Source organism: Manis pentadactyla, chromosome Y (assembly GCF_030020395.1).
Source record: "Manis pentadactyla isolate mManPen7 chromosome Y, mManPen7.hap1, whole genome shotgun sequence".
Classification (NCBI taxonomy): Eukaryota; Metazoa; Chordata; class Mammalia; order Pholidota; family Manidae; genus Manis; species Manis pentadactyla.
Genome location: NC_080039.1, coordinates 29,147,873 through 29,166,953, shown reverse-complemented (window position 1 = coordinate 29,166,953; position 19,081 = coordinate 29,147,873). Strand labels below are relative to the sequence as shown.

Here is a 19,081-nt window from a genome sequence, read left to right as displayed (position 1 = left end):
AAAGTACTTTAACATTTATGTTTGTAAAATAGAAAGTGATAATTGCTTGATGTGAATTATTTTACAAACATCAAAGACAAATGCTTTTAAAGCATTTTATAGAATTCTGTATAAATGAAAGAAAAACGATTTCTATGGATAATTTAAGTGACTATTAACTTACTTTAAAGTAAAGACTATCTACAACTTTTACTTCTAATTGGCCCTTGGTAATTTTTGTTTGTTGAGGAATCTGTGTGTTTCTCTTGTGGCATGTTACACACAGTCATTGAGTTAGGCCTCTGCTCACTTACCTGGTCAGAAACATAAGCCGAGCAGTGATCAACTGGAGTATCTTGTTAGTTAAGACTTTCATGTTCACTTTTCTCTGGATCAGGACCCAAGGTAATAGATCTGCTATATTTTATCTTTTCTTCTGTTTTTGATAAGACTTATTTCTACTCCCACTCATAGCATTCATTGAATAATATTTTTTGAGCACTATAATCTGTGCAATCTTAGGATCTCACTGAGCCCCAGTTGACTGACCCCTCTACTTTCATTCCTTAACTGCAAGATTAAGTAGGGCATTTGTATTCTAAGGAACTGTCTGGGCGATTGTAATGTGGGACAATAGAGGGAAGAAAATTGCTGATGAAGTTGAGGTAGGTCCCACTTAAACCAACTTCATCCTCTACTGCACTAGAGCAGTTGTGCTTTTACTCATCTTATCTATACAGAGGTTAGTTGTCTTTCTTCCTGTCTCCTTAACTGCAGCCTCCTAGCCCTCTTTTTATTTATGCCCCAATTGGTTTATATCCTAGATTCAGAGGATAATTCCCAAATATCCAGTCATAAATGGAGGTTGCTGGTGGACTATTACACTAAAGTAGAGTGGGAAGATTATTAAGTGTGAAAGAAAAAGGAAGGAAAGAAAAGAAATGTGGAGACGTAATGAAGAAAATATTGATTTGAGACAGTTGGAGAAAAATGAAATGGAACTGATATGAAAGAAAATTACTAATTTTGAATTTGTGTTACTTTTAAAATTATCCTTTAATATTTTATCATAGTTCTAAAAATTTTTTCATGAGTATTTCTCTTCTGTGTCTGCCCCATTTTTTTTCTTTTCCTAGTATTTCTTGACCTGCTAGTTGACTACAGTTGAGTAAAAAGATTTTGTGTTAAAATCTTCTGTTTCTTATATGAATCAAAAGTAGATTCTTGCTTTATTTCCTTAATTTACTTCAATGTATGAGAAAACTGAGGATATAGGCTGTTTTTCTGGTGGACGTTAAATAACATTTGTATTATTTGAGATAGTCATGCGTGCCTTCCTGCTGAAATTTGTGATTTTGATTTCTGTTTTTTGAAGGAACTGATGCTACACACATGGATGGTGATGAAATTGTTGTGGAAGTTCAAGAAACAGTTTTTGTTTCAGATGTTGTGGATTCAGATATAACTGTACATAACTTTGTTCCTGATGACCCAGATTCGGTTGTAATCCAAGATGTTATTGAGGATGTTGTTATTGAGGATGTTCAGTGCTCAGATATATTAGAAGAAGCAGGTGTATCTGAAACAGTCATCATTCCTGAGCAAGTGCTGGATTCAGATGTAACCGAAGAAGTTTCTTTAGCACATTGCACAGTCCCAGATGATGTTTTAGCTTCTGAAATTACTTCAGCCTCAATGTCTATGCCAGAACATGTCTTGACAAGGGAATCGATACATGTGTCTAACACTGGACATGTTGATGAACATGTTCATGATAGTGTAGTAGAAGCAGAAATCATCACTGATCCCCTGACAACTGATGTAGTTTCAGAAGAAGTATTGGTAGCAGATTCTGCCTCTGAAGCAGTCATAGATGCCAATGGGATCCCTGTGGACCAGCAAGATGATGACAAAGGCAACTGTGAGGACTACCTTATGATTTCCTGTAAGTGTTGGGGTACAGTGATTGTCAAAGGTGTTTTGAAGGCTGTCTTTTCTTAAATCAGGGTGATATTTTCTTATCCTAACCTTACATAAAATTAAGATAAATCTTATAAGCCATGTACATTGTTTTAATTTGAAACCTGTAAAATAAACCATAATTAATAAAGGTGAAGTGTTACAACATAAAGAGTAATTTCACATAAGGATGGAATAGAAAGATAAAGGCTAAAAAGAATAGGATTAATCTATGATCAGGCTGTTACCTACCTTAGCAGAATTACTATTAAAACTTGAAATTTGAATTTCAACTTAAAAAAAATTTTTTTGTCTTTATTGCATAGTCAATTACTATCTTCCACACTTCCACACCAGGAGTAATAATATTATTCAAAGTGATGTTTGGAACTACATTAGTTTAAAGCCTTGAAATAAAGTAGTTATTTGCAAGATTAAAAACAACTAACTTATGTAGATTTCAGGTTGATTAGAAATGTAATATTCCACTCACTATTACTTATGAGATGGCTTTCCTTATGCTGGCTTTCTAGTTTGTGTTACTTTATCAGTCAGGACATTGTTAGATATAATTTTGCTTAGGTAACAGTTGTCATAACAGTCTTCTTAGTAGAATCTCTGTATAGATGTCTCTGAGCTTTCTGACTTCAGTTTTTAGATATATTCTCTACCTTAATTGAGTTTCATTTTGTTATCTAGCCTCATCATCTGCCTACTAGTTTAAGTAACTAAGTTATCTCAATCACTAGCTCATAGGCCTACTAAGGTCTTGGGAATCCAGTTTAATAATATAGATAGAGTTTTGAGTGTTAACCAAAACTCTTAAGTACAAGTCTGTTTCTCTTGAGTGTCTTTGGGCAAAGCACTGCAGGAATTGGAGGGCAGAGAGACAAGGCATTCATTTACCTCTTATAAGGACCAAAGTATACCAACACTTCCCAACTTTATGACAATGACTAGATTAATAACTGTCAAGAGCCTGGTTCTGTTGATTTAATAAACATTCATTGAATTCATTCTCTGTATTAAAGCTTGTTCTAGGTAAACTGTTGAGGCACTTATTAGTAATTTACAGTGTTGAGCTTGTAATCTAGTTTGAAAGATGGGTGGGATTGCTATTTCTTATAACTAATGTAGGATTTAATTTTAATATAAATTTAATTATTGATTTTTTTTTTTACAAGATAAATTTAGATGGTGATTTCCATTTTCTTGGTACCCTTTTTTTTTCTCCCTTCTAGGAAAGGTACTGCCTTTAAGGCTGCACTGTAACTTAAAAACTCTTCAGAGAAGAAGGGTAGAGGGAACCTATTTAGAGCTGACAGATTTTTGTTACTATGTAGAGGAATTATTTACAGGAAATACCAAAAAATACCAGAGTTATTACTGAGTTATCACTAAGGCAGTAGATACAGTTAGGGCAAACAATAGACTTTATCACTGTAAAACTTAGGAAAAGCTTTAGAGTGAGATGTCCTTGGTGGCTTTGAAAAGTTGGAACATACTCCTGGGGATCTTGAATGTGATAATGCCCAGGGTCATGCCCATGCTAAGTAAAGACTGGCAAGGCCTGAAGCTCAGACTTTTGGTTAACTTGAAGGTCAGCTCAAGTAGGAAGTAAAATCCAGTGTGGATTATAAAACTGGCTGAATGCTGAAGATGTGTTTCAACATGCACACAGATCTCCCTTGCAGATTTTGGAAAAATTACTGGTTCTATCCATGTGTGGAAATCTTGGTCCAGTCAACAGCTGAATTCTTACCTAAGCAGACACTTTAGTGGCTGCACAAAGAATACAAACTATGAAATTAGTTCATTAATGTCACTAAATACAGCAGCAACAAGAGACCCCAGGGAAAGGGAGAATCTGAATTCGAGAGTTGCCACATTAAGTAAAAAATCTTAAGTTTTTGGCAAAGTTATGAGACGTGCAAAGAAACAAGATATCAAGACTGAAACACAGGGAAAAGTACAGTAAATAGAAACTCAAACTGAGGAACTTCAGACAATAAAGTTACTAAAAGATTTTAAATCAGCTGTTTTAAATTTGTTCAGATAGGTAAGGAAACTGTGTAAAGAATTAAAAAAGGAAAGTATGAGAATGATGTCTCTCACCATATACAGATTATCAATAAAGAGAAATTAAATAAAAAGAAGCAAATAGAAATTCTGGGCTCAAAAATTACAGTATACATGAAGTATTTCATAAGTGGAGCTCCAAAGTAGATTTGAAAATGCTACAGAAAGAATCAGCAGACTTGAAAGCAAACATTAAATGATAATTATCCAGCCTAAGAAGGAAGCATGAATGAAGAAACTTGAATATAGCAACATACACCGTTGGAACACTATCAAACACACCAAATACACAGTGCCAGAGGAGAAGAAAGATCGAAATGGACTGAAAGTATTTCAAGAAGTAATGGCTAAAAACTACAAATTTGATGGAAAACAGTAATTAGACATACAAGCTAATAAATTCTGTGGACTTCTTAATTATTAAAATACAAAAACAAAATCTTGAAAACAAGACAGAACTGACTCATCACATTCAAGTAATCCTTCCTCTAAAGGATAATGTTTTCTCATCAGAACACATGAAAGTTAGAAGGGATGATGTATTTAAACTTTTGAAGGAAAACAGATCGGTAGCTTAAGAATTCTGCGTCTAGCTAAAACTAAAAATGAAAAAGTTAAACATAGAAGTACTATTTGACCGAACTGTTCTAAGTATATACCCAGGAAAATTGAAAACATAACCCACACAACAGTTTTTACTGTTCATTGCAGTATTAATAAATTATTTTTCCAAAATAATGTAAAAACCCTAATGCTAATTAGTTGATGAACTGATCTTTAAAAATGGGGTAGGTATCATCATACAATGGAATATTATTTAGGCAAAAAAAAATGAAACACTGATACATGCTACTACAACGTGGATGAACTTTGAAACTTAGGGATATGTGGAATGTATAGAATAAGCATATGTCTGTAAGGAAAAATAAATCAATGGTGGCCTAATCTAACTGTAGGATAGGTTCAGGAATAGAGTTAGCTAAAGGATATAGAAGTGTCTTTATGGGGTAATGGAAGTTTTCTGGAATTTGATCGTGGTGATGGCTGCACAGCTACAGATTTACTAAAAATGGACCCTTTGTACAATGTAAAAGGTGAATGTTACATATTTGAATTTTTTTTTTTTTTTAGGTAATTATTTTTTATTGAAGGGTAGTTGACGCACAGTATTACATTACATTAGTTTCAAGTGTACAACACAGTGATAAAACATTTATATACATAATTCTAGGTTCCAGCTCTCACCCTACCAAGCTCTTATAATATCTTGACTATATTCCTTATGCTATACATTACATCCCGGTTACTAATTTATTTTACCATTGGAAGTCTGTCCTTTTTTTTTTTTTTTTTGTGAGGGCATCTCTCATATTTATTGATCAAATGGCTGTTAACGACAATAAAATTCTGTATAGGGGAGTCAATGATCAATGCACAATCATTAATCCACCCCAAGCCTAATTTTCATCAGTCTCCAATCTTCTGAGGCATAACAAACAAGTTCTTACATGGAGAACAAATTCTTACATAATGAATAAGTTACATAGTGAACATTACAAGGGCAGTCATCACAGAAACTTTCGGTTTTGCTCATGCATTACATATTTGAATTTTATCTCAATATTCCAAAAGAATGTTTGGAATTATCTAAGGCAATTCACTGTCACAAGAACTTAACAAAACAATAAAAAACAAGTTATAATCATAGTTATATTAGTTCTGTAAGGATAAAAATAAACAAATAGTCACACATCAAAACAGTGCTGTAAGATTAGTACCTCAGTGTCTAAAAATTCTTAGGACACTGTAGCCTACGAATTTCATGCCAGCCAACTTACTCTTAAGTCAAAGTTACATGTAAGTCATCTTGGGTATCCAGGATTTTAGAAACAGCATGAATAGTGGAGTTGCTCTTTGGTAATAAAACATACAAACAAAATGACTCAGTAAAAAGGGCTCAAGAATGGAGGAACTGATAATGATGACTGATACTGATATTAATTTAAAACTAGGCCAAACATTTGTACACACTGTTTATACAATAAAAAGTAATTACCTCCAGAATTTTAACCATAAAATATTTCATATAGCATGTTGTGTGTGTTAATTTCTCCCTCTTTCATGCACATGGTGGTAAATACTGCATTTAAAACTCAATTCCAGTCTTTTTTTTTTTTTAGATATTTTAAAATGTATTTTTCTTGGAATCATAGGCATCTGTTTGAAGATCAACACTTACACATTTAACAAATGAATGTTGAATTACTCTATTTGCCAGGCAGTGTTGCAGATTCAGGAATAAAGGAACAAAACAGATGAAAGCTCCTTTCCCTTTTGGAGACTGCTTTTTAGAATGTATATAGACTTAATGTATAGTATGTCTATAGAATTAATAATTGAATCATATGTGTTATCAGAAAGTGCTTTAAATAAATAAGTACTCCTTAAAAGAGGAGTTTGTGTAGCAGGTACAATTACGGATGCCTAGAGACGACATGGTTAGGGGAAACTTCAAGTTTGAATCGTCTGATAGAAATCAAAAAGGAAATGGATGTGCTTATCTGAGCTCAAGAGAGAGATCTGGACTGAATATAAATTGGAGTTCTTCATATATAGATAAAATTTATACCACAAGATAGATCAAGAAAAAATACTGAAAGGAATAAAGACTAAGGATTAAGCACATTAGGAAGCAGGGAACAAAGGCACTGGCAAAGGACTGAGAAATCAGGGTCAATGAGGTAGGAGGAAACCAAAAGCTTGGGGTACAGAAGCCAAGTGAGAAAAGTGAAACACAGTTAAACATTGCTATTGGGGGAGTACAGTGAGTCCTGAGTGACATTGGTGAACAGTTTTTGGTGAAGTCATGAGCAAAAGCCTAACTGAAGTGAGTTTAGAGAGTGTGAAATGAGATGATTTGAAGAAATTGAGCAGAAACTTGCAGAAGGAGTGGGACAAGACAAGCTGGCTTTATTTTTAGAGGGAGAGAAAGGCTTTACTTGTCTTGATACAAATGTTCCTTTAGAGGATGATAGATAAATTGCTGGTATGAAAGGTAATTGAAGGTATGATTTAGTGCTCAAGCAGAGGGATTGATTTTAATAGGAAGAGCACTACTAGTTATGGTAATATATTAAAGGATTATATACAATCTTTAAAAATGGGCTATAAATGTATTAATTTTTTAAAGTCCAAATTTAGTTGCATAGATAAAGGTATAAAAACAAAACTACCTTATGCAGGTTTGTAGTTCTGCAAATCAAGTGTGGTTAAATGAAGGGGGCATAAGAATTAGAAGTATATGCAAGGATATACTATGGAATTAAACTGGTTTGTTGTACTAGTTTAAAAAAAGCTTTTTGATAAAAATAGAATTTTTTAGTAATTTAAAACATTTACATTCATTCTTCCTTTTATTCTTTTGATTGTGCATTTGTATAAATACCTGACTAATAGTCTTGTAAATGTTATTTATAGTTCTGGGTTTGAGCTAAGTTAGATGTTTCAGCCTGTCCAAAAGTAGTATTTTTATTTTAAAATAAAGTTGGAACATAAAGCATGAAGACCATATGAGTTATCTTTTCTAGACCGTATAGGGTATTTGATGGAGTTAGCATATAGGCAGAGATAAGACAAGGCAGAAAGCACTTGGGACAGATGTTAGTTGCTGGACTCATTTCTGTTTTACTTGGTGGGAAAAGGAGAACTGGAAAGTCAGGTGACAGGATCTTCACTTTAGGAATGCTGACTGATAGTCTGTAGGGATGTTTGTTGGAAAACATGGGGAGAAGGGGCACAAACAGATAATTGTTAAATTCTAGGGCAGTAGTTAGACTTCAGCAATTGATATTGAGAGATAGGCAGTTTAAGTGAATGGCATACCATACACTTTCATAGGAACACTAAGCAGGATAAAAGATTTTTGTATGAGGTTTACAGAATATGCAATTCCATTACAAATCTGATACCATTTTTCTTAGCAAAATTATAATGAATTTTCTTGATAATTTGGAAGAAATAAGGTAACATGAGCCAAAAATTAAATGAGAAAACTTACGTTCTAAACACAGACATCTTTCTCATTCCCTTCCCTCACTCTTACTCAGTATGAGCTCACTGACTTGAGACAAACATACCATCCCCAATTTATATTAAAATGAAATTTTATTAAAATTTTTATATAAAAATTTGGGGGAAAAGCTAAAATATCTAGAAGTTTTAAAAGAAATATAAAGTAGTCTGTAAAACATAATTATTATTAGAAGCAGTATTAACTTCCAGACCTTACATTTCTCTTTTTGCTGAGTTTCTACTCTAAAGCTCTAGTTTTTCATCACTATACTTTCTTAAAAGGGCATGGTGCAGAAGTCATATATCTGATGATTCAAGTTATTTAAGCCTTCTGGAATACATTTTTAAACCAGTTTTAAAATTAAAGTGACATTTTGCATAGTAATAGGGCACCTAAAGTTCTTTTGTTAATGTCACTTTTAATAGTAGTTCATATTAATTTTATTGGTTGAATTGCTATAACTGAACCAATGAACAGAATAGAAAGGACTTTCAAGGTGAATTTTTCACTTTCAAGGTTAAATTATCAAGGTGAATTCTGCTTTTTTCTAGTAATAGAAGAGCTTTGCTCTTCTCAGATAGCCTTAATATTTCATTATGTTACTATTACATATTTTTAAAAACATAATCAGAAAAATCTTCCCTAAATTTCTTTAACCTTATTTAGCTCATTCAGCAAGATACATCATGAAAATACTTCACTTTGAAAAAAACACATATGCATCAGACCAGAATTAAAGACATAATACCTATTTCTCCTCACAAATTTATTTAAAAAGTCACATACTTCTCAGATAGTTATGTTTGTATGAATGTATATATAGTTGCAAAGAGTCTAAAAAACTGAATATTTTGAGACTTGATACCAAGTTCATTCTGGAGACCACTTCATTCTTCCAAGTTCTTCTCATGTTTTTAACCAAGTCTCTTCCATTTTCTTCCTGTTAATTCATCAGAGTCCTTACCTCTTGTTGTTGTATATATGGTTGAAGCCACCAGGCAGGATTTTTTCCTGCTCTTCCTGCCTTCCCCGACAAAACAACCTAGTTCCATTCCTGTTGGCAATTACTTCCTGTCCTTAGGTTTTGGAAGAAATAGTGTTTTTCCTCCTGTTTAAGGCAAATTCCTTCATCCTTTAATTCTGGTCTCTGTATTACTCCCAAAGACTGTGGGTATGCTTAAGTATTTTTATCGGTTAATAATCTTGGTCCTGCCACTCATTCTCATTACTGTTCCTTTTTTTCCTTTAAGACATTGAAATCTTACATAGAGTCCTCAGCCCACTTCAGTTTGCCCCCAAATAGCAGTTCACTAAAACACTTTTAATTGAGTATCAGTGATTTCTAATTCAGTAAAAGCCAGTGCAAATATTCCTTCTTAACTGCATGTGTTGTTATTACTGTTGAACATAGGATATCCATGTTTGTAAGATTTCAGGATGCTGTTTGAAAGCAGTTTTCTGTGAGAAATTTATTTGGGGTGGGGATGATTTGACTTCTAATAAGTAAGAAACTGAGTTAGTTAAAGTAGCAATGTATTTTCACTTTTTAATGTTGGTTTTTCAAATATTAAGCTGAATATTCTATGTAAGAATTTTTATTAGACAAATGCAGGTTTTGGGTCTTCTGAAGAATGTGACAGGGAATTTACAGAAGTATTTCAAAGATACAAAAAGCTGAGTGATCAAAACTGTCATCAACAGTGTTAGCTGAGTTGTGCTTGAATCATGAACATATTTCTACTAATAGAAACTATCTTTAGTTAATTATATCATTTATTGATCTTTCAAAAATCATCATTGCCTTTAACTTCAGTCTCATAGACAACATGAAGACTCCAGAAATTGATGAATGTTAGATGTGACTCACATAGATTTAGTTTTAAATTCTGTCTTTGCCGTTTACTAGCTGTGTCATTTCAAATCAGTCATTCAGAACTTCAGTTTGATCTGCTGTAAAATGTTGGTGGTATTTTAACACCTCTTTCCTATACTTCATATAGGTAAAGTAGTGCTTACAGCGATCAGTCAGTGGTAGCTATATTGTTAGTATTAATTATACTTTTAAATAATCATGTTCATTATCTGCTTTCTCACTTGATTACAGTGTTCTTGAGTCCATGACTTTTTCATATTTGTGTATCTGGTACCTAGCCCAAAATCTCATTTATAGTTGTGATTCATTCTTGAATTGAATAAAACATAAACATACAACCAAAAGAATAACAAAATGAATCTAGCAGGGGAACACCAGAAAGGGAAGTAAAAGGGAAATAGAAGTCTTAATTGTGGGTATTGAAGACAACAAGCTCAACCTTCCTTCTGGCTCTGGGTTTGCTCCCCTCTGCTTGATCTTCAGTTATTCCAGATAGGCCAGGTGTGTGTGGAGCCAGAAGTATTCCTTTAGTCTTTTTTCATTTCCTGAACATCAGTAAATCCAACTTTTGTGATGAGTTGAATTGTTCTGGCTAATATTTCATTAGTCTTTGCCAAACTTTCTTTTATGCCAGAGATAGCATTGGGTGAAAGGTGGGCATTATATTTTGAGTGTCTGTCACAATCCACAGTTTTTTTTTTTTTGAGACATTATTTTTTACTTTCGCTTCCCAAATACTAAGCATAGTACTATACTTAGTTTCCTTGCCTTTTTTTAATAAACCTTAAAATACAAAATAAATGTTTTCTAGTCCCTGATTTCTAGTGTTAGGAATCATGTGCCTCTTTAGGTAAGTAAGGGTACCTTTTCTTTTCGAGAGCAGAAAATAGGCTTCCTTTGTTAAGGTATATGAGAACACCATAGGTATTAATATACATTTTCCACATTTGCCAGCAATGACTCAGACTCATTACTCTTACTAACTCAAGTGTATATGTTTGTGTCTTATATCTGTGTCTTTTTATACATATATTTTATGTGTGTGTATAGCTTTATATTTAAGCAGTTTGATATTAGAATTTACACCGACCATTGCAGTATATATTCCTGAAAACTGATGAAATAATAAGAATAAATAATGGTTTGGAGTTGTGACTGGAGATAGTACTAATAAAATATACAAATATTTAAAAATGTATTAAGACCAAGTTTGCTGATCATTCTTCTAGAAAGTTCCTCAAGGTCTTTGAGAATACAGTAATGCTTTTTACCTTATGGATACACATAAATACAGAGATAAAGTGTACCATTTCATTACTTGTGTTAATTTTTAAGGCTACCTGTAGTTTTTTTTTTGGAGTTTGTTTTAGGTAAAATAATTTTTACCTTAATATGTCTTCCCACTTTTAGAAGACTTTCAAAATGTATTCATTGAGTTTCTTATTTTCTAGGTAAAATAGGCCAATTTTCTGTAAGTCATGTTAGAGATTTATTTATGAAAAGGACTTTAAAAAATGGTAATACTTTAGAATCTGCTGTTAACATTTAGGAAATACTTTTTCTCTGTTTAGTGGATGATGCTGGGAAAGTAGAAAATGATGGCTCCTCTGGGATGACCATGGACACAGAGGCAGAAATTGATCCTTTTAAAGTGGATGGCACTTGCCCTGAGGTCATCAAGGTGTACATTTTCAAAGCTGACCCTGGAGATGAAGATTTAGGTAAGAAGAAACATTTAGCATGTTGTACATCCTGAGCAGACACTTCAATCTGCTTATTTTTGGGTGATTTAAATGAGAACATTTGAACTTTTTTCTGAAGATGACTTTTGCAACACATATTCCATGTACTATTAACTATTTTCCATGTAATATTAAAGTATTAGAAGAGGTAATTATTAAAATCAAAGAGTTGGAAATGAAGTTTTCACATAAATTCTTGGAGCTCTTTTCTTCCTTGATAGGTGGTACTGTAGACATTGTGGAAAGTGAGCCTGAGAATGACCATGGAGTTGAGTTACTTGATCAGAATAACATTGTTCGTGCGCCAAGGGAAAAGATGGTTTATATGACTGTTAATGAGTCTCAGCAAGAAGATGAAGATTTAAGTAAGTAGTGGTCTTTTCAAAGGAGACAGATTGGGTTTCTGTATGTTTTATGTTTTTATAAACATGATAAATGCTTAAAGAAAATGAGCATTATTGCAGACATACTTGTACTGCCATATTCCAAAAGATACATGCCTAAGATTCATAATATGTGACTAGGGTGACAATGTGAGAACAAATTACACTGAAAGCCAAGAAGAGAGTGAACCAGTCAACAAACATTTACAGAGTTTACTGTATTGCAACTGGAATGTCCATAGAGTTTACTATATAAGCAAAGTTTGCACCTTCTCTTGTTTGTCTTAACTGAATTCAAATAAAAATACCTTCTGTTTGGTCCCTGTAAATCTGCTCAAAAAGTATCTTATTAATTTTCTATTTAGATGTTGCTGAAATTGCTGATGAAGTTTACATGGAAGTGATTGTAGGAGAGGAGGATGCTGCTGTTGCAGCAGCTGCCGTGCATGAGCAGCAAATGGATGACAGTGAAATCAAAACCTTTATGCCAATAGCATGGGCAGCAGCTTATGGTAAGTCATATAGCAGCTTGGAGGATTGCAGGATTCCTAAACCTGAATTCTGAATTGAAAAATGGTTTCTGTAGTCTATGTTTTCACAGATACAAAGTACCAGTACAATGGTTTAAGCCAAAGGAGAGGATTATTATATAATACACCTTTGTCTACCTTTTGCCTTTAATTTTAAAGATGATTTCCTTCATGGGTTTATTATGTAAGAAGTTCATATGCTTTCAAGATGAAAATTTTTATCATGGATAAAGCTGTCTCATGACTATAATGTTGAGTGACAACAAAGGGAGCTCATGGGTCAGAATGCTGCTAGATTTGGAACCTAGTCACTTTCTATAGTCTACTGTATATAAATAGGCCCATAAAGTCCATTACTACATACATAATGGGAATTTGGCACTTATGAGTATCATGCCCTTTTGTTATCGTGTATAAAGAATCCTTGATTTTTCATAATTTAAAGAATATAACTTCTTTTTTAATGCACATTGTTAGGTAATAATTCTGATGGAATTGAAAACCGGAATGGCACTGCAAGTGCCCTCTTGCACATAGATGAGTCTGCTGGGCTCGGCAGACCGGCTAAACCAAAACCAAAGAAAAGGAGAAGACCTGATTCCAGGCAGTACCAAACAGGTGAGGGTACATGAGTTCCACAGCACAGCATGCTTTCAGAACTCTCAGATGAAATTTTAGTATGTATGCACACAGGGGTTTTGATGGTATTTTAGCTGCTAGATGATACTTAGTTCTTGGTATATTGACTTTTATGTTATAAATGTAATTTTAAGAATTCATTGATATTCAAGAATGATTTCTGGGGTAAAAGGTTTGGAATCACACTCAGAAAAAAACAATGAAAGTTTTACATTATTTTAATGAAATAAATCCCTAAAATATATTCATTAACTTTAAATGGACAAATTTAAAGAATATTTTTGTCAGTGTAAGTAGGTACCATTTACAGAGGAACAATACTAATACTTATGTTTTCATTGGACATATTCTTTTTCTGTATAGTCTTGTGTACTGATTTATTAACATTTTTTTATAGCTGTAGTTAGACTTTAATTTTGGTTTGGAATAAGCAAACCTGAAATTGTTGAGCTTTATGAGTGATTTTCTATACTTATCTAAGTTTATGTGACTTTTGTTACTTTATTTTAAACTAGAAAAGAGATTGGCACAGTACATTCATACTGAAGGAAGTTTCTGGACCAGTTTCACTTACTCCTGGGATGTTTGTATGTCTTTTATTGTAAAGGAATGTTAATCTTCAAATGTATTTTCCTTTCTTAGCAATAATCATTGGCCCTGATGGACATCCCTTGACCGTCTATCCTTGCATGATTTGTGGGAAAAAGTTTAAGTCGAGAGGATTTCTGAAAAGGCACATGAAAAACCACCCTGAACACCTTACCAAAAAGAAGTACCGCTGTACTGACTGTGATTACACTACCAACAAGAAGATAAGTTTACACAACCACCTGGAGAGCCACAAACTGACCAGCAAGACAGAGAAAGCCATTGAATGTGATGAGTGTGGAAAGAATCTCTCTCATGCTGGGGCTTTGTTTACTCACAAAATGGTGCATAAGGAAAAAGGAGCAAATAAAATGTACAAGTGTAAATTCTGTGAATACGAGACAGCTGAACAAGGGTTGTTGAATCGCCACCTTTTGGCAGTCCACAGCAAGAACTTTCCTCATATCTGCGTGGAATGCGGTAAAGGCTTTCGTCACCCATCAGAGCTCAAAAAGCACATGCGAATCCACACTGGGGAGAAGCCTTACCAATGCCAGTACTGTGAATATAGGTCTGCAGACTCCTCTAACTTGAAAACACACATAAAAACTAAGCATAGTAAAGAGATGACATTCAAGTGTGACGTTTGTCTTCTGACTTTCTCAGATACCAGAGAGGTTCAGCAACATTCTCTTATGCACCAAGAAAACAGACTACACCAGTGTTTGCATTGCAACCATAAGAGTTCAAACTCAAGTGATTTGAAACGCCACATAATTTCTGTTCACACGAAGGACTATCCACATAAGTGTGACATGTGTGATAAAGGCTTTCATAGGCCTTCAGAACTCAAGAAGCACATGGCTGTCCACAAGGGTAAAAAAATGCACCAGTGTAGACACTGTGACTTCAAGATTGCAGATCCATTTGTTCTAAGTCGCCATATTCTCTCAGTTCATACAAAAGATCTTCCGTTTAGGTGTAAGAGATGCAAAAAGGGATTTAGGCAACAGAGTGAGCTTAAAAAGCATGTGAAGACACACAGTGGCAGGAAGGTGTATCAGTGTGAGTACTGTGAGTATAGCACTACAGATGCCTCAGGCTTTAAACGTCACGTTATTTCCATTCATACAAAGAACTACCCTCACTGTTGTGAGTACTGCAAGAAAGGGTTCCGAAGACCGTCTGAAAAGAACCAGCACATAATGCGACATCATAAAAAAGTTGACCTGCCCTAACAGTACCTCTATAGATATTTGTAGAGATGTTGGCTTTGAAGCAGAAAGTTTATTTTTAAGCCATTCATTCTCATTCACCTACAGTATCATACATTGATTTATGTTGTGTACAAATAGGATTGTTTCTACTCAACTTTTCTTTACATTTTATTCAGTAGAGTGTTCTAGATTCTACTCAGTTTAATGAGAAAAAGAAGCAACAGTGAAATTGCTTTTAATGAAATAACCATAATCTATACTGAATTTTTCAGACTTAGTAGTTTTACTATTTAAGTATTTACTTATTCACCTTGATAGTACTCTTCTGAGACCTTTTAAAGATTAAAAAACCCAAATATTGGTAACTCCAAAAATAATTTTGACTCATTTTCCCAACTTTTTCAAATTAAATAGAAACATCTGCTAATATAAATGGGATATTTTAATGTTGGATCTATACCATGAAAGTCCTTGCTTAGTATTTTCAGATCACATGACAAACTCCATTTGAGCCTCTAGCAATGCTAAATGTAGAACATTGGCTAAGTTTGTGTTTAATTTTCACTTCGTTTTGCAGGCAAATAAGCTGCTTTCTCTTTGCAGTGTTCACACAGGACACTAATAGCCTTATTGAAAGGTTTTGCTTGTTTCTTTTTTTTTCTGTCTATACTGTTCTGTTTTGGAATATTTCTGTTCTACAAATGAGAATTGTGAACTCAGTTTAGGATCTTTTAGAGAGAAATTATGGCTCATAGGCACTGGATGTATGTGTACTCTATGAATTTTGTATGTCCCTGTGTGTTATTTTACATATTTATATACACAATCCCAACTTTTAAGGCTATAAAATAATATTAAATACAATAAGCCTGAAAGATCCAGGAATGTATGAACAAGCATTTTCTGTGCTTCGTATTCAGAGAGTAAATTCAGGTGAAGAATTAGAAGGCAAATGAGGACACTAGTATTTTTAAACAGTAATGTTTTAAGTATCTTGGTAACTGGAAAAGGAATTTAAAGTATTTCAGATAGGAACTTTTCTTATAATTTCAGACTCATAGCTTAAATTTGTCTGAAAAGGCCATGAAGTTGCAAACTGCAGACATGAGTCTCTCTAGTGCTCATTGGGAAGCCTATAAAGGAACTGTCTTCTCACAAAGTAAGAAAGGCTAAGAGGAAGCCTTGGCTCTACCAGAGAATGGGTGCTAATTAAACTTGGAAATTTCAGCCTGCTTTTTTATTTCTTAGACAGTAAACTTGGAAGAGATTTAACACTCTGGTTGGCTTTGGTTAAAACATAAAGGTATATTTAAAAGTACATAATGAAAATATGAGGCTTTATTTGGAATATCACTGAGTCACAGTTTTGTTTTTATTTGAGAATTGACACATTTTAAGTCGTGCATCATAAACAGATAAAGTATTAGGTCAAACAGTTAATTAGAATTTGGTTGTGTTAATATGAATTTTTGAGAGCAGAAAATAAATTTTATGTAACTTAAATTGGGTATTGGCACAAATTAGTGGCACATTGTGAGAAATTAGAAATTTTTATTCCAATTTGATACAGCTACCTTGTATCTTCATTATGGTGCTTTTACCTTTAGCCTGTCTCTGTGCCTCTAATGTTTATATTCAAAGTTATATTTATAGGTTGGGGATCTAAGTATTTTGTCTTTTTTTTTTTACAGCTTCTAAAGGCTAGATTAAATTAGGCTAGTTCTAAGTTAAGTGCTTTAGGCACCTTGGGGTTTAAACCTAACGTCAGCAAAAACCACATGGTGAATTTTGGAACCTCTTTTGCCTTTTTGGCCTGCATATATATATCTACCCGTTTTTAGTTCCATCCATTGACCTGTTCTTGAAAACTCTTATTCTTTGTGTAAGAATCTTTCAAATTTCCTTTGCATTTGGTTTTTCTCTGAAGTAATATTAAAGGAAAGGTTTAAATGAAAGTTTACATTAAAAATTGTAAAGTACTTTGTAAAATTATTACAGATAACTAGCTATTATATTTCTAAAATAAAGATAACAACATGTAATTATATTTTTCACATAGTCTGGAGTCAACACAATTGCTTTTTTAAAAATTTTCAAGCACAATGTTGAGACCTTTTAAAGGTATTAAGGGTTTGGTCAAGTGAATATGATAAAATGTTAATCTTCATAAAGAAAAAATGAAGTTGTACTTACTGTTACATACTTATAAGCAGGCTGTTTTAATTCTTAATTAGCAAAGCTAAAGTGGATGTTTCAGTTTAATGTTCTAAACAGGTACAGATTTTTAGAGGAACATAAGTTATTGTTGAAATATCCTATCAAATGTTATATGTCTCTGCATCTGTTATATGTCTCTGCATCTGTACACATTGTAAAATACTTAATAAGAAATTCATATAGGAAAATAAGACACTATTGTAAATGTGTACTTGAGAATAACATAAAAAAATAAAAATTAGAATATTTTCCTGTTAACACTTAAGTCTGTTTGATGCAAGTATCAAGTTAACACTTTTTCTTATGGAAAAAAAGTGCTGTTTTTGTTAAATATCATAAATATAAAGGTTTCCTATTTTTGTTTCCCTGTTCTTAGCAGTGGAATGCAAAAGGCTTTTTAACTTTGTGACTTGGATGTAAATGCTAATCCCATGAGTTTGCAAGTAAAATCTTAGAACAGTTAAGAATTAATTGGTGAGTTCTTTGGTTAGCATGTCCTTGAAATTCATTACTTTTAGCTTCACAAAAGACTTAATATCTCCAGTTCCTCTGAGGTAAATTTCATTAGAAAAACATGGAAAAGTTTGAGGACCTAAGTTCATTTCAGCATAAATCTACAGCAATCAGTGATGATTATTACTCTGTCCATACTAAAAGACCCTGCTTTAGGATTACCCTTACATGCGCAGTTTTGAGGATTCTAGCAGACACTTAATGTAACTGTAGAAAGGGTTATTGTCACAGTAAAAATCAAGCGAGGTGACAGTTATCAGGACGTTTTAGTTCATTCAGACTCTATAACAGTACCATAAACTAGGTAATTTATAAACAATAGAAGTTTACTTCCTACAGTTCTGGAGAGTTGGGAAGTCTAACATCACTTGTGCTCAGATTGGTGAGAGCCCAGTTTCTGGTTCATGGATGGCTATTTTCCTGTTAAATCTTCACATGGTAGGAGGACCAAGGATGTCTCCAAAAGTCTCCTTTATAAAGGGCAATAATCCCATCCATGAGGCTCCACCCTCATGACCTAATCACTTCCCAAAAGCCCTACCTCCTAATATTAGGCAGGAAAATAGATATGGGCGGGGTGTAGAGAGAAGGCCAGTAAAGCCCACTAAAAAAGACTCAACTTGTTAACCAATTAAAACTAAAAAGCCAGGGTAAAGGGATTAAAGATGGCATGAGAGATGAGACAGAGGCTTCCTCCTAAAACCGCATATAATATGAAAATAATACAACTAACCCTGAAAAAGCAACAGGGAAGAACTGCACCAGACTGCGTACACCTGGAGAAAAGCAGACCGTGTGGAACAGGGATTAGAAAGCTTAAGAGAATTCCTGGAGAGAGTGAGGTTCCAGCCACTTTGGAAAGCAGGGATCCATATCCGGCTACTATGGGACAAAAGAAAGGTGAGCAGTCTGAGAGACTTCTAAGAAGGAAGCCCTTAGCAAGAGGGCTGCTAAAGGGGCAAGGATTGCACAGAGCTTACTGCTCAGGAGAAAGGACAGGTAGACAAAATTGTCCGGGTGCACTCTGCCCAGCAGGTTGGGACCTTTCACTATTTTCAGGCACTCAGTCTCCCTGGCTGGCTACACAGCTCCAAGGACCCCCTCCGTGATACACAGTCTACTGTGCCTTTCTCGTGGCCAGCTCCACCTGGCTCGTAAACCGGCAAACCCTACCCTGGTGTTAGGCCAGCCAAAGAGAAGATCTGTCTACAGCAACTACAAACGTAAAGCACACAAGCTTATACCTGTGTCCTTGGCCCACTGGTTCAGGCAGTGGAGACCAGAATAGCA

The 19,081-nt window shown here is 34.0% G+C and overlaps 1 protein-coding gene across 1 annotated transcript in view; it reads left to right on the top strand.

The window, feature by feature from the left end:
• Positions 1-18,494, top strand: part of LOC130678893 (zinc finger X-chromosomal protein-like) — a 49,210-nt gene extending 30,716 nt beyond the window's left edge. Inside the window, exons 3-8 of the mRNA XM_057496200.1 lie at positions 1,355-1,924; positions 11,534-11,683; positions 11,926-12,069; positions 12,453-12,599; positions 13,095-13,235; positions 13,899-18,494. Coding sequence (XP_057352183.1) covers positions 1,355-1,924; positions 11,534-11,683; positions 11,926-12,069; positions 12,453-12,599; positions 13,095-13,235; positions 13,899-15,082 — 2,336 coding nt within the window. The 3' untranslated portion in view covers positions 15,083-18,494. The remainder of the gene's footprint in view (positions 1-1,354; positions 1,925-11,533; positions 11,684-11,925; positions 12,070-12,452; positions 12,600-13,094; positions 13,236-13,898) is intronic.
• Positions 18,495-19,081: the final 587 nt, after the last annotated feature.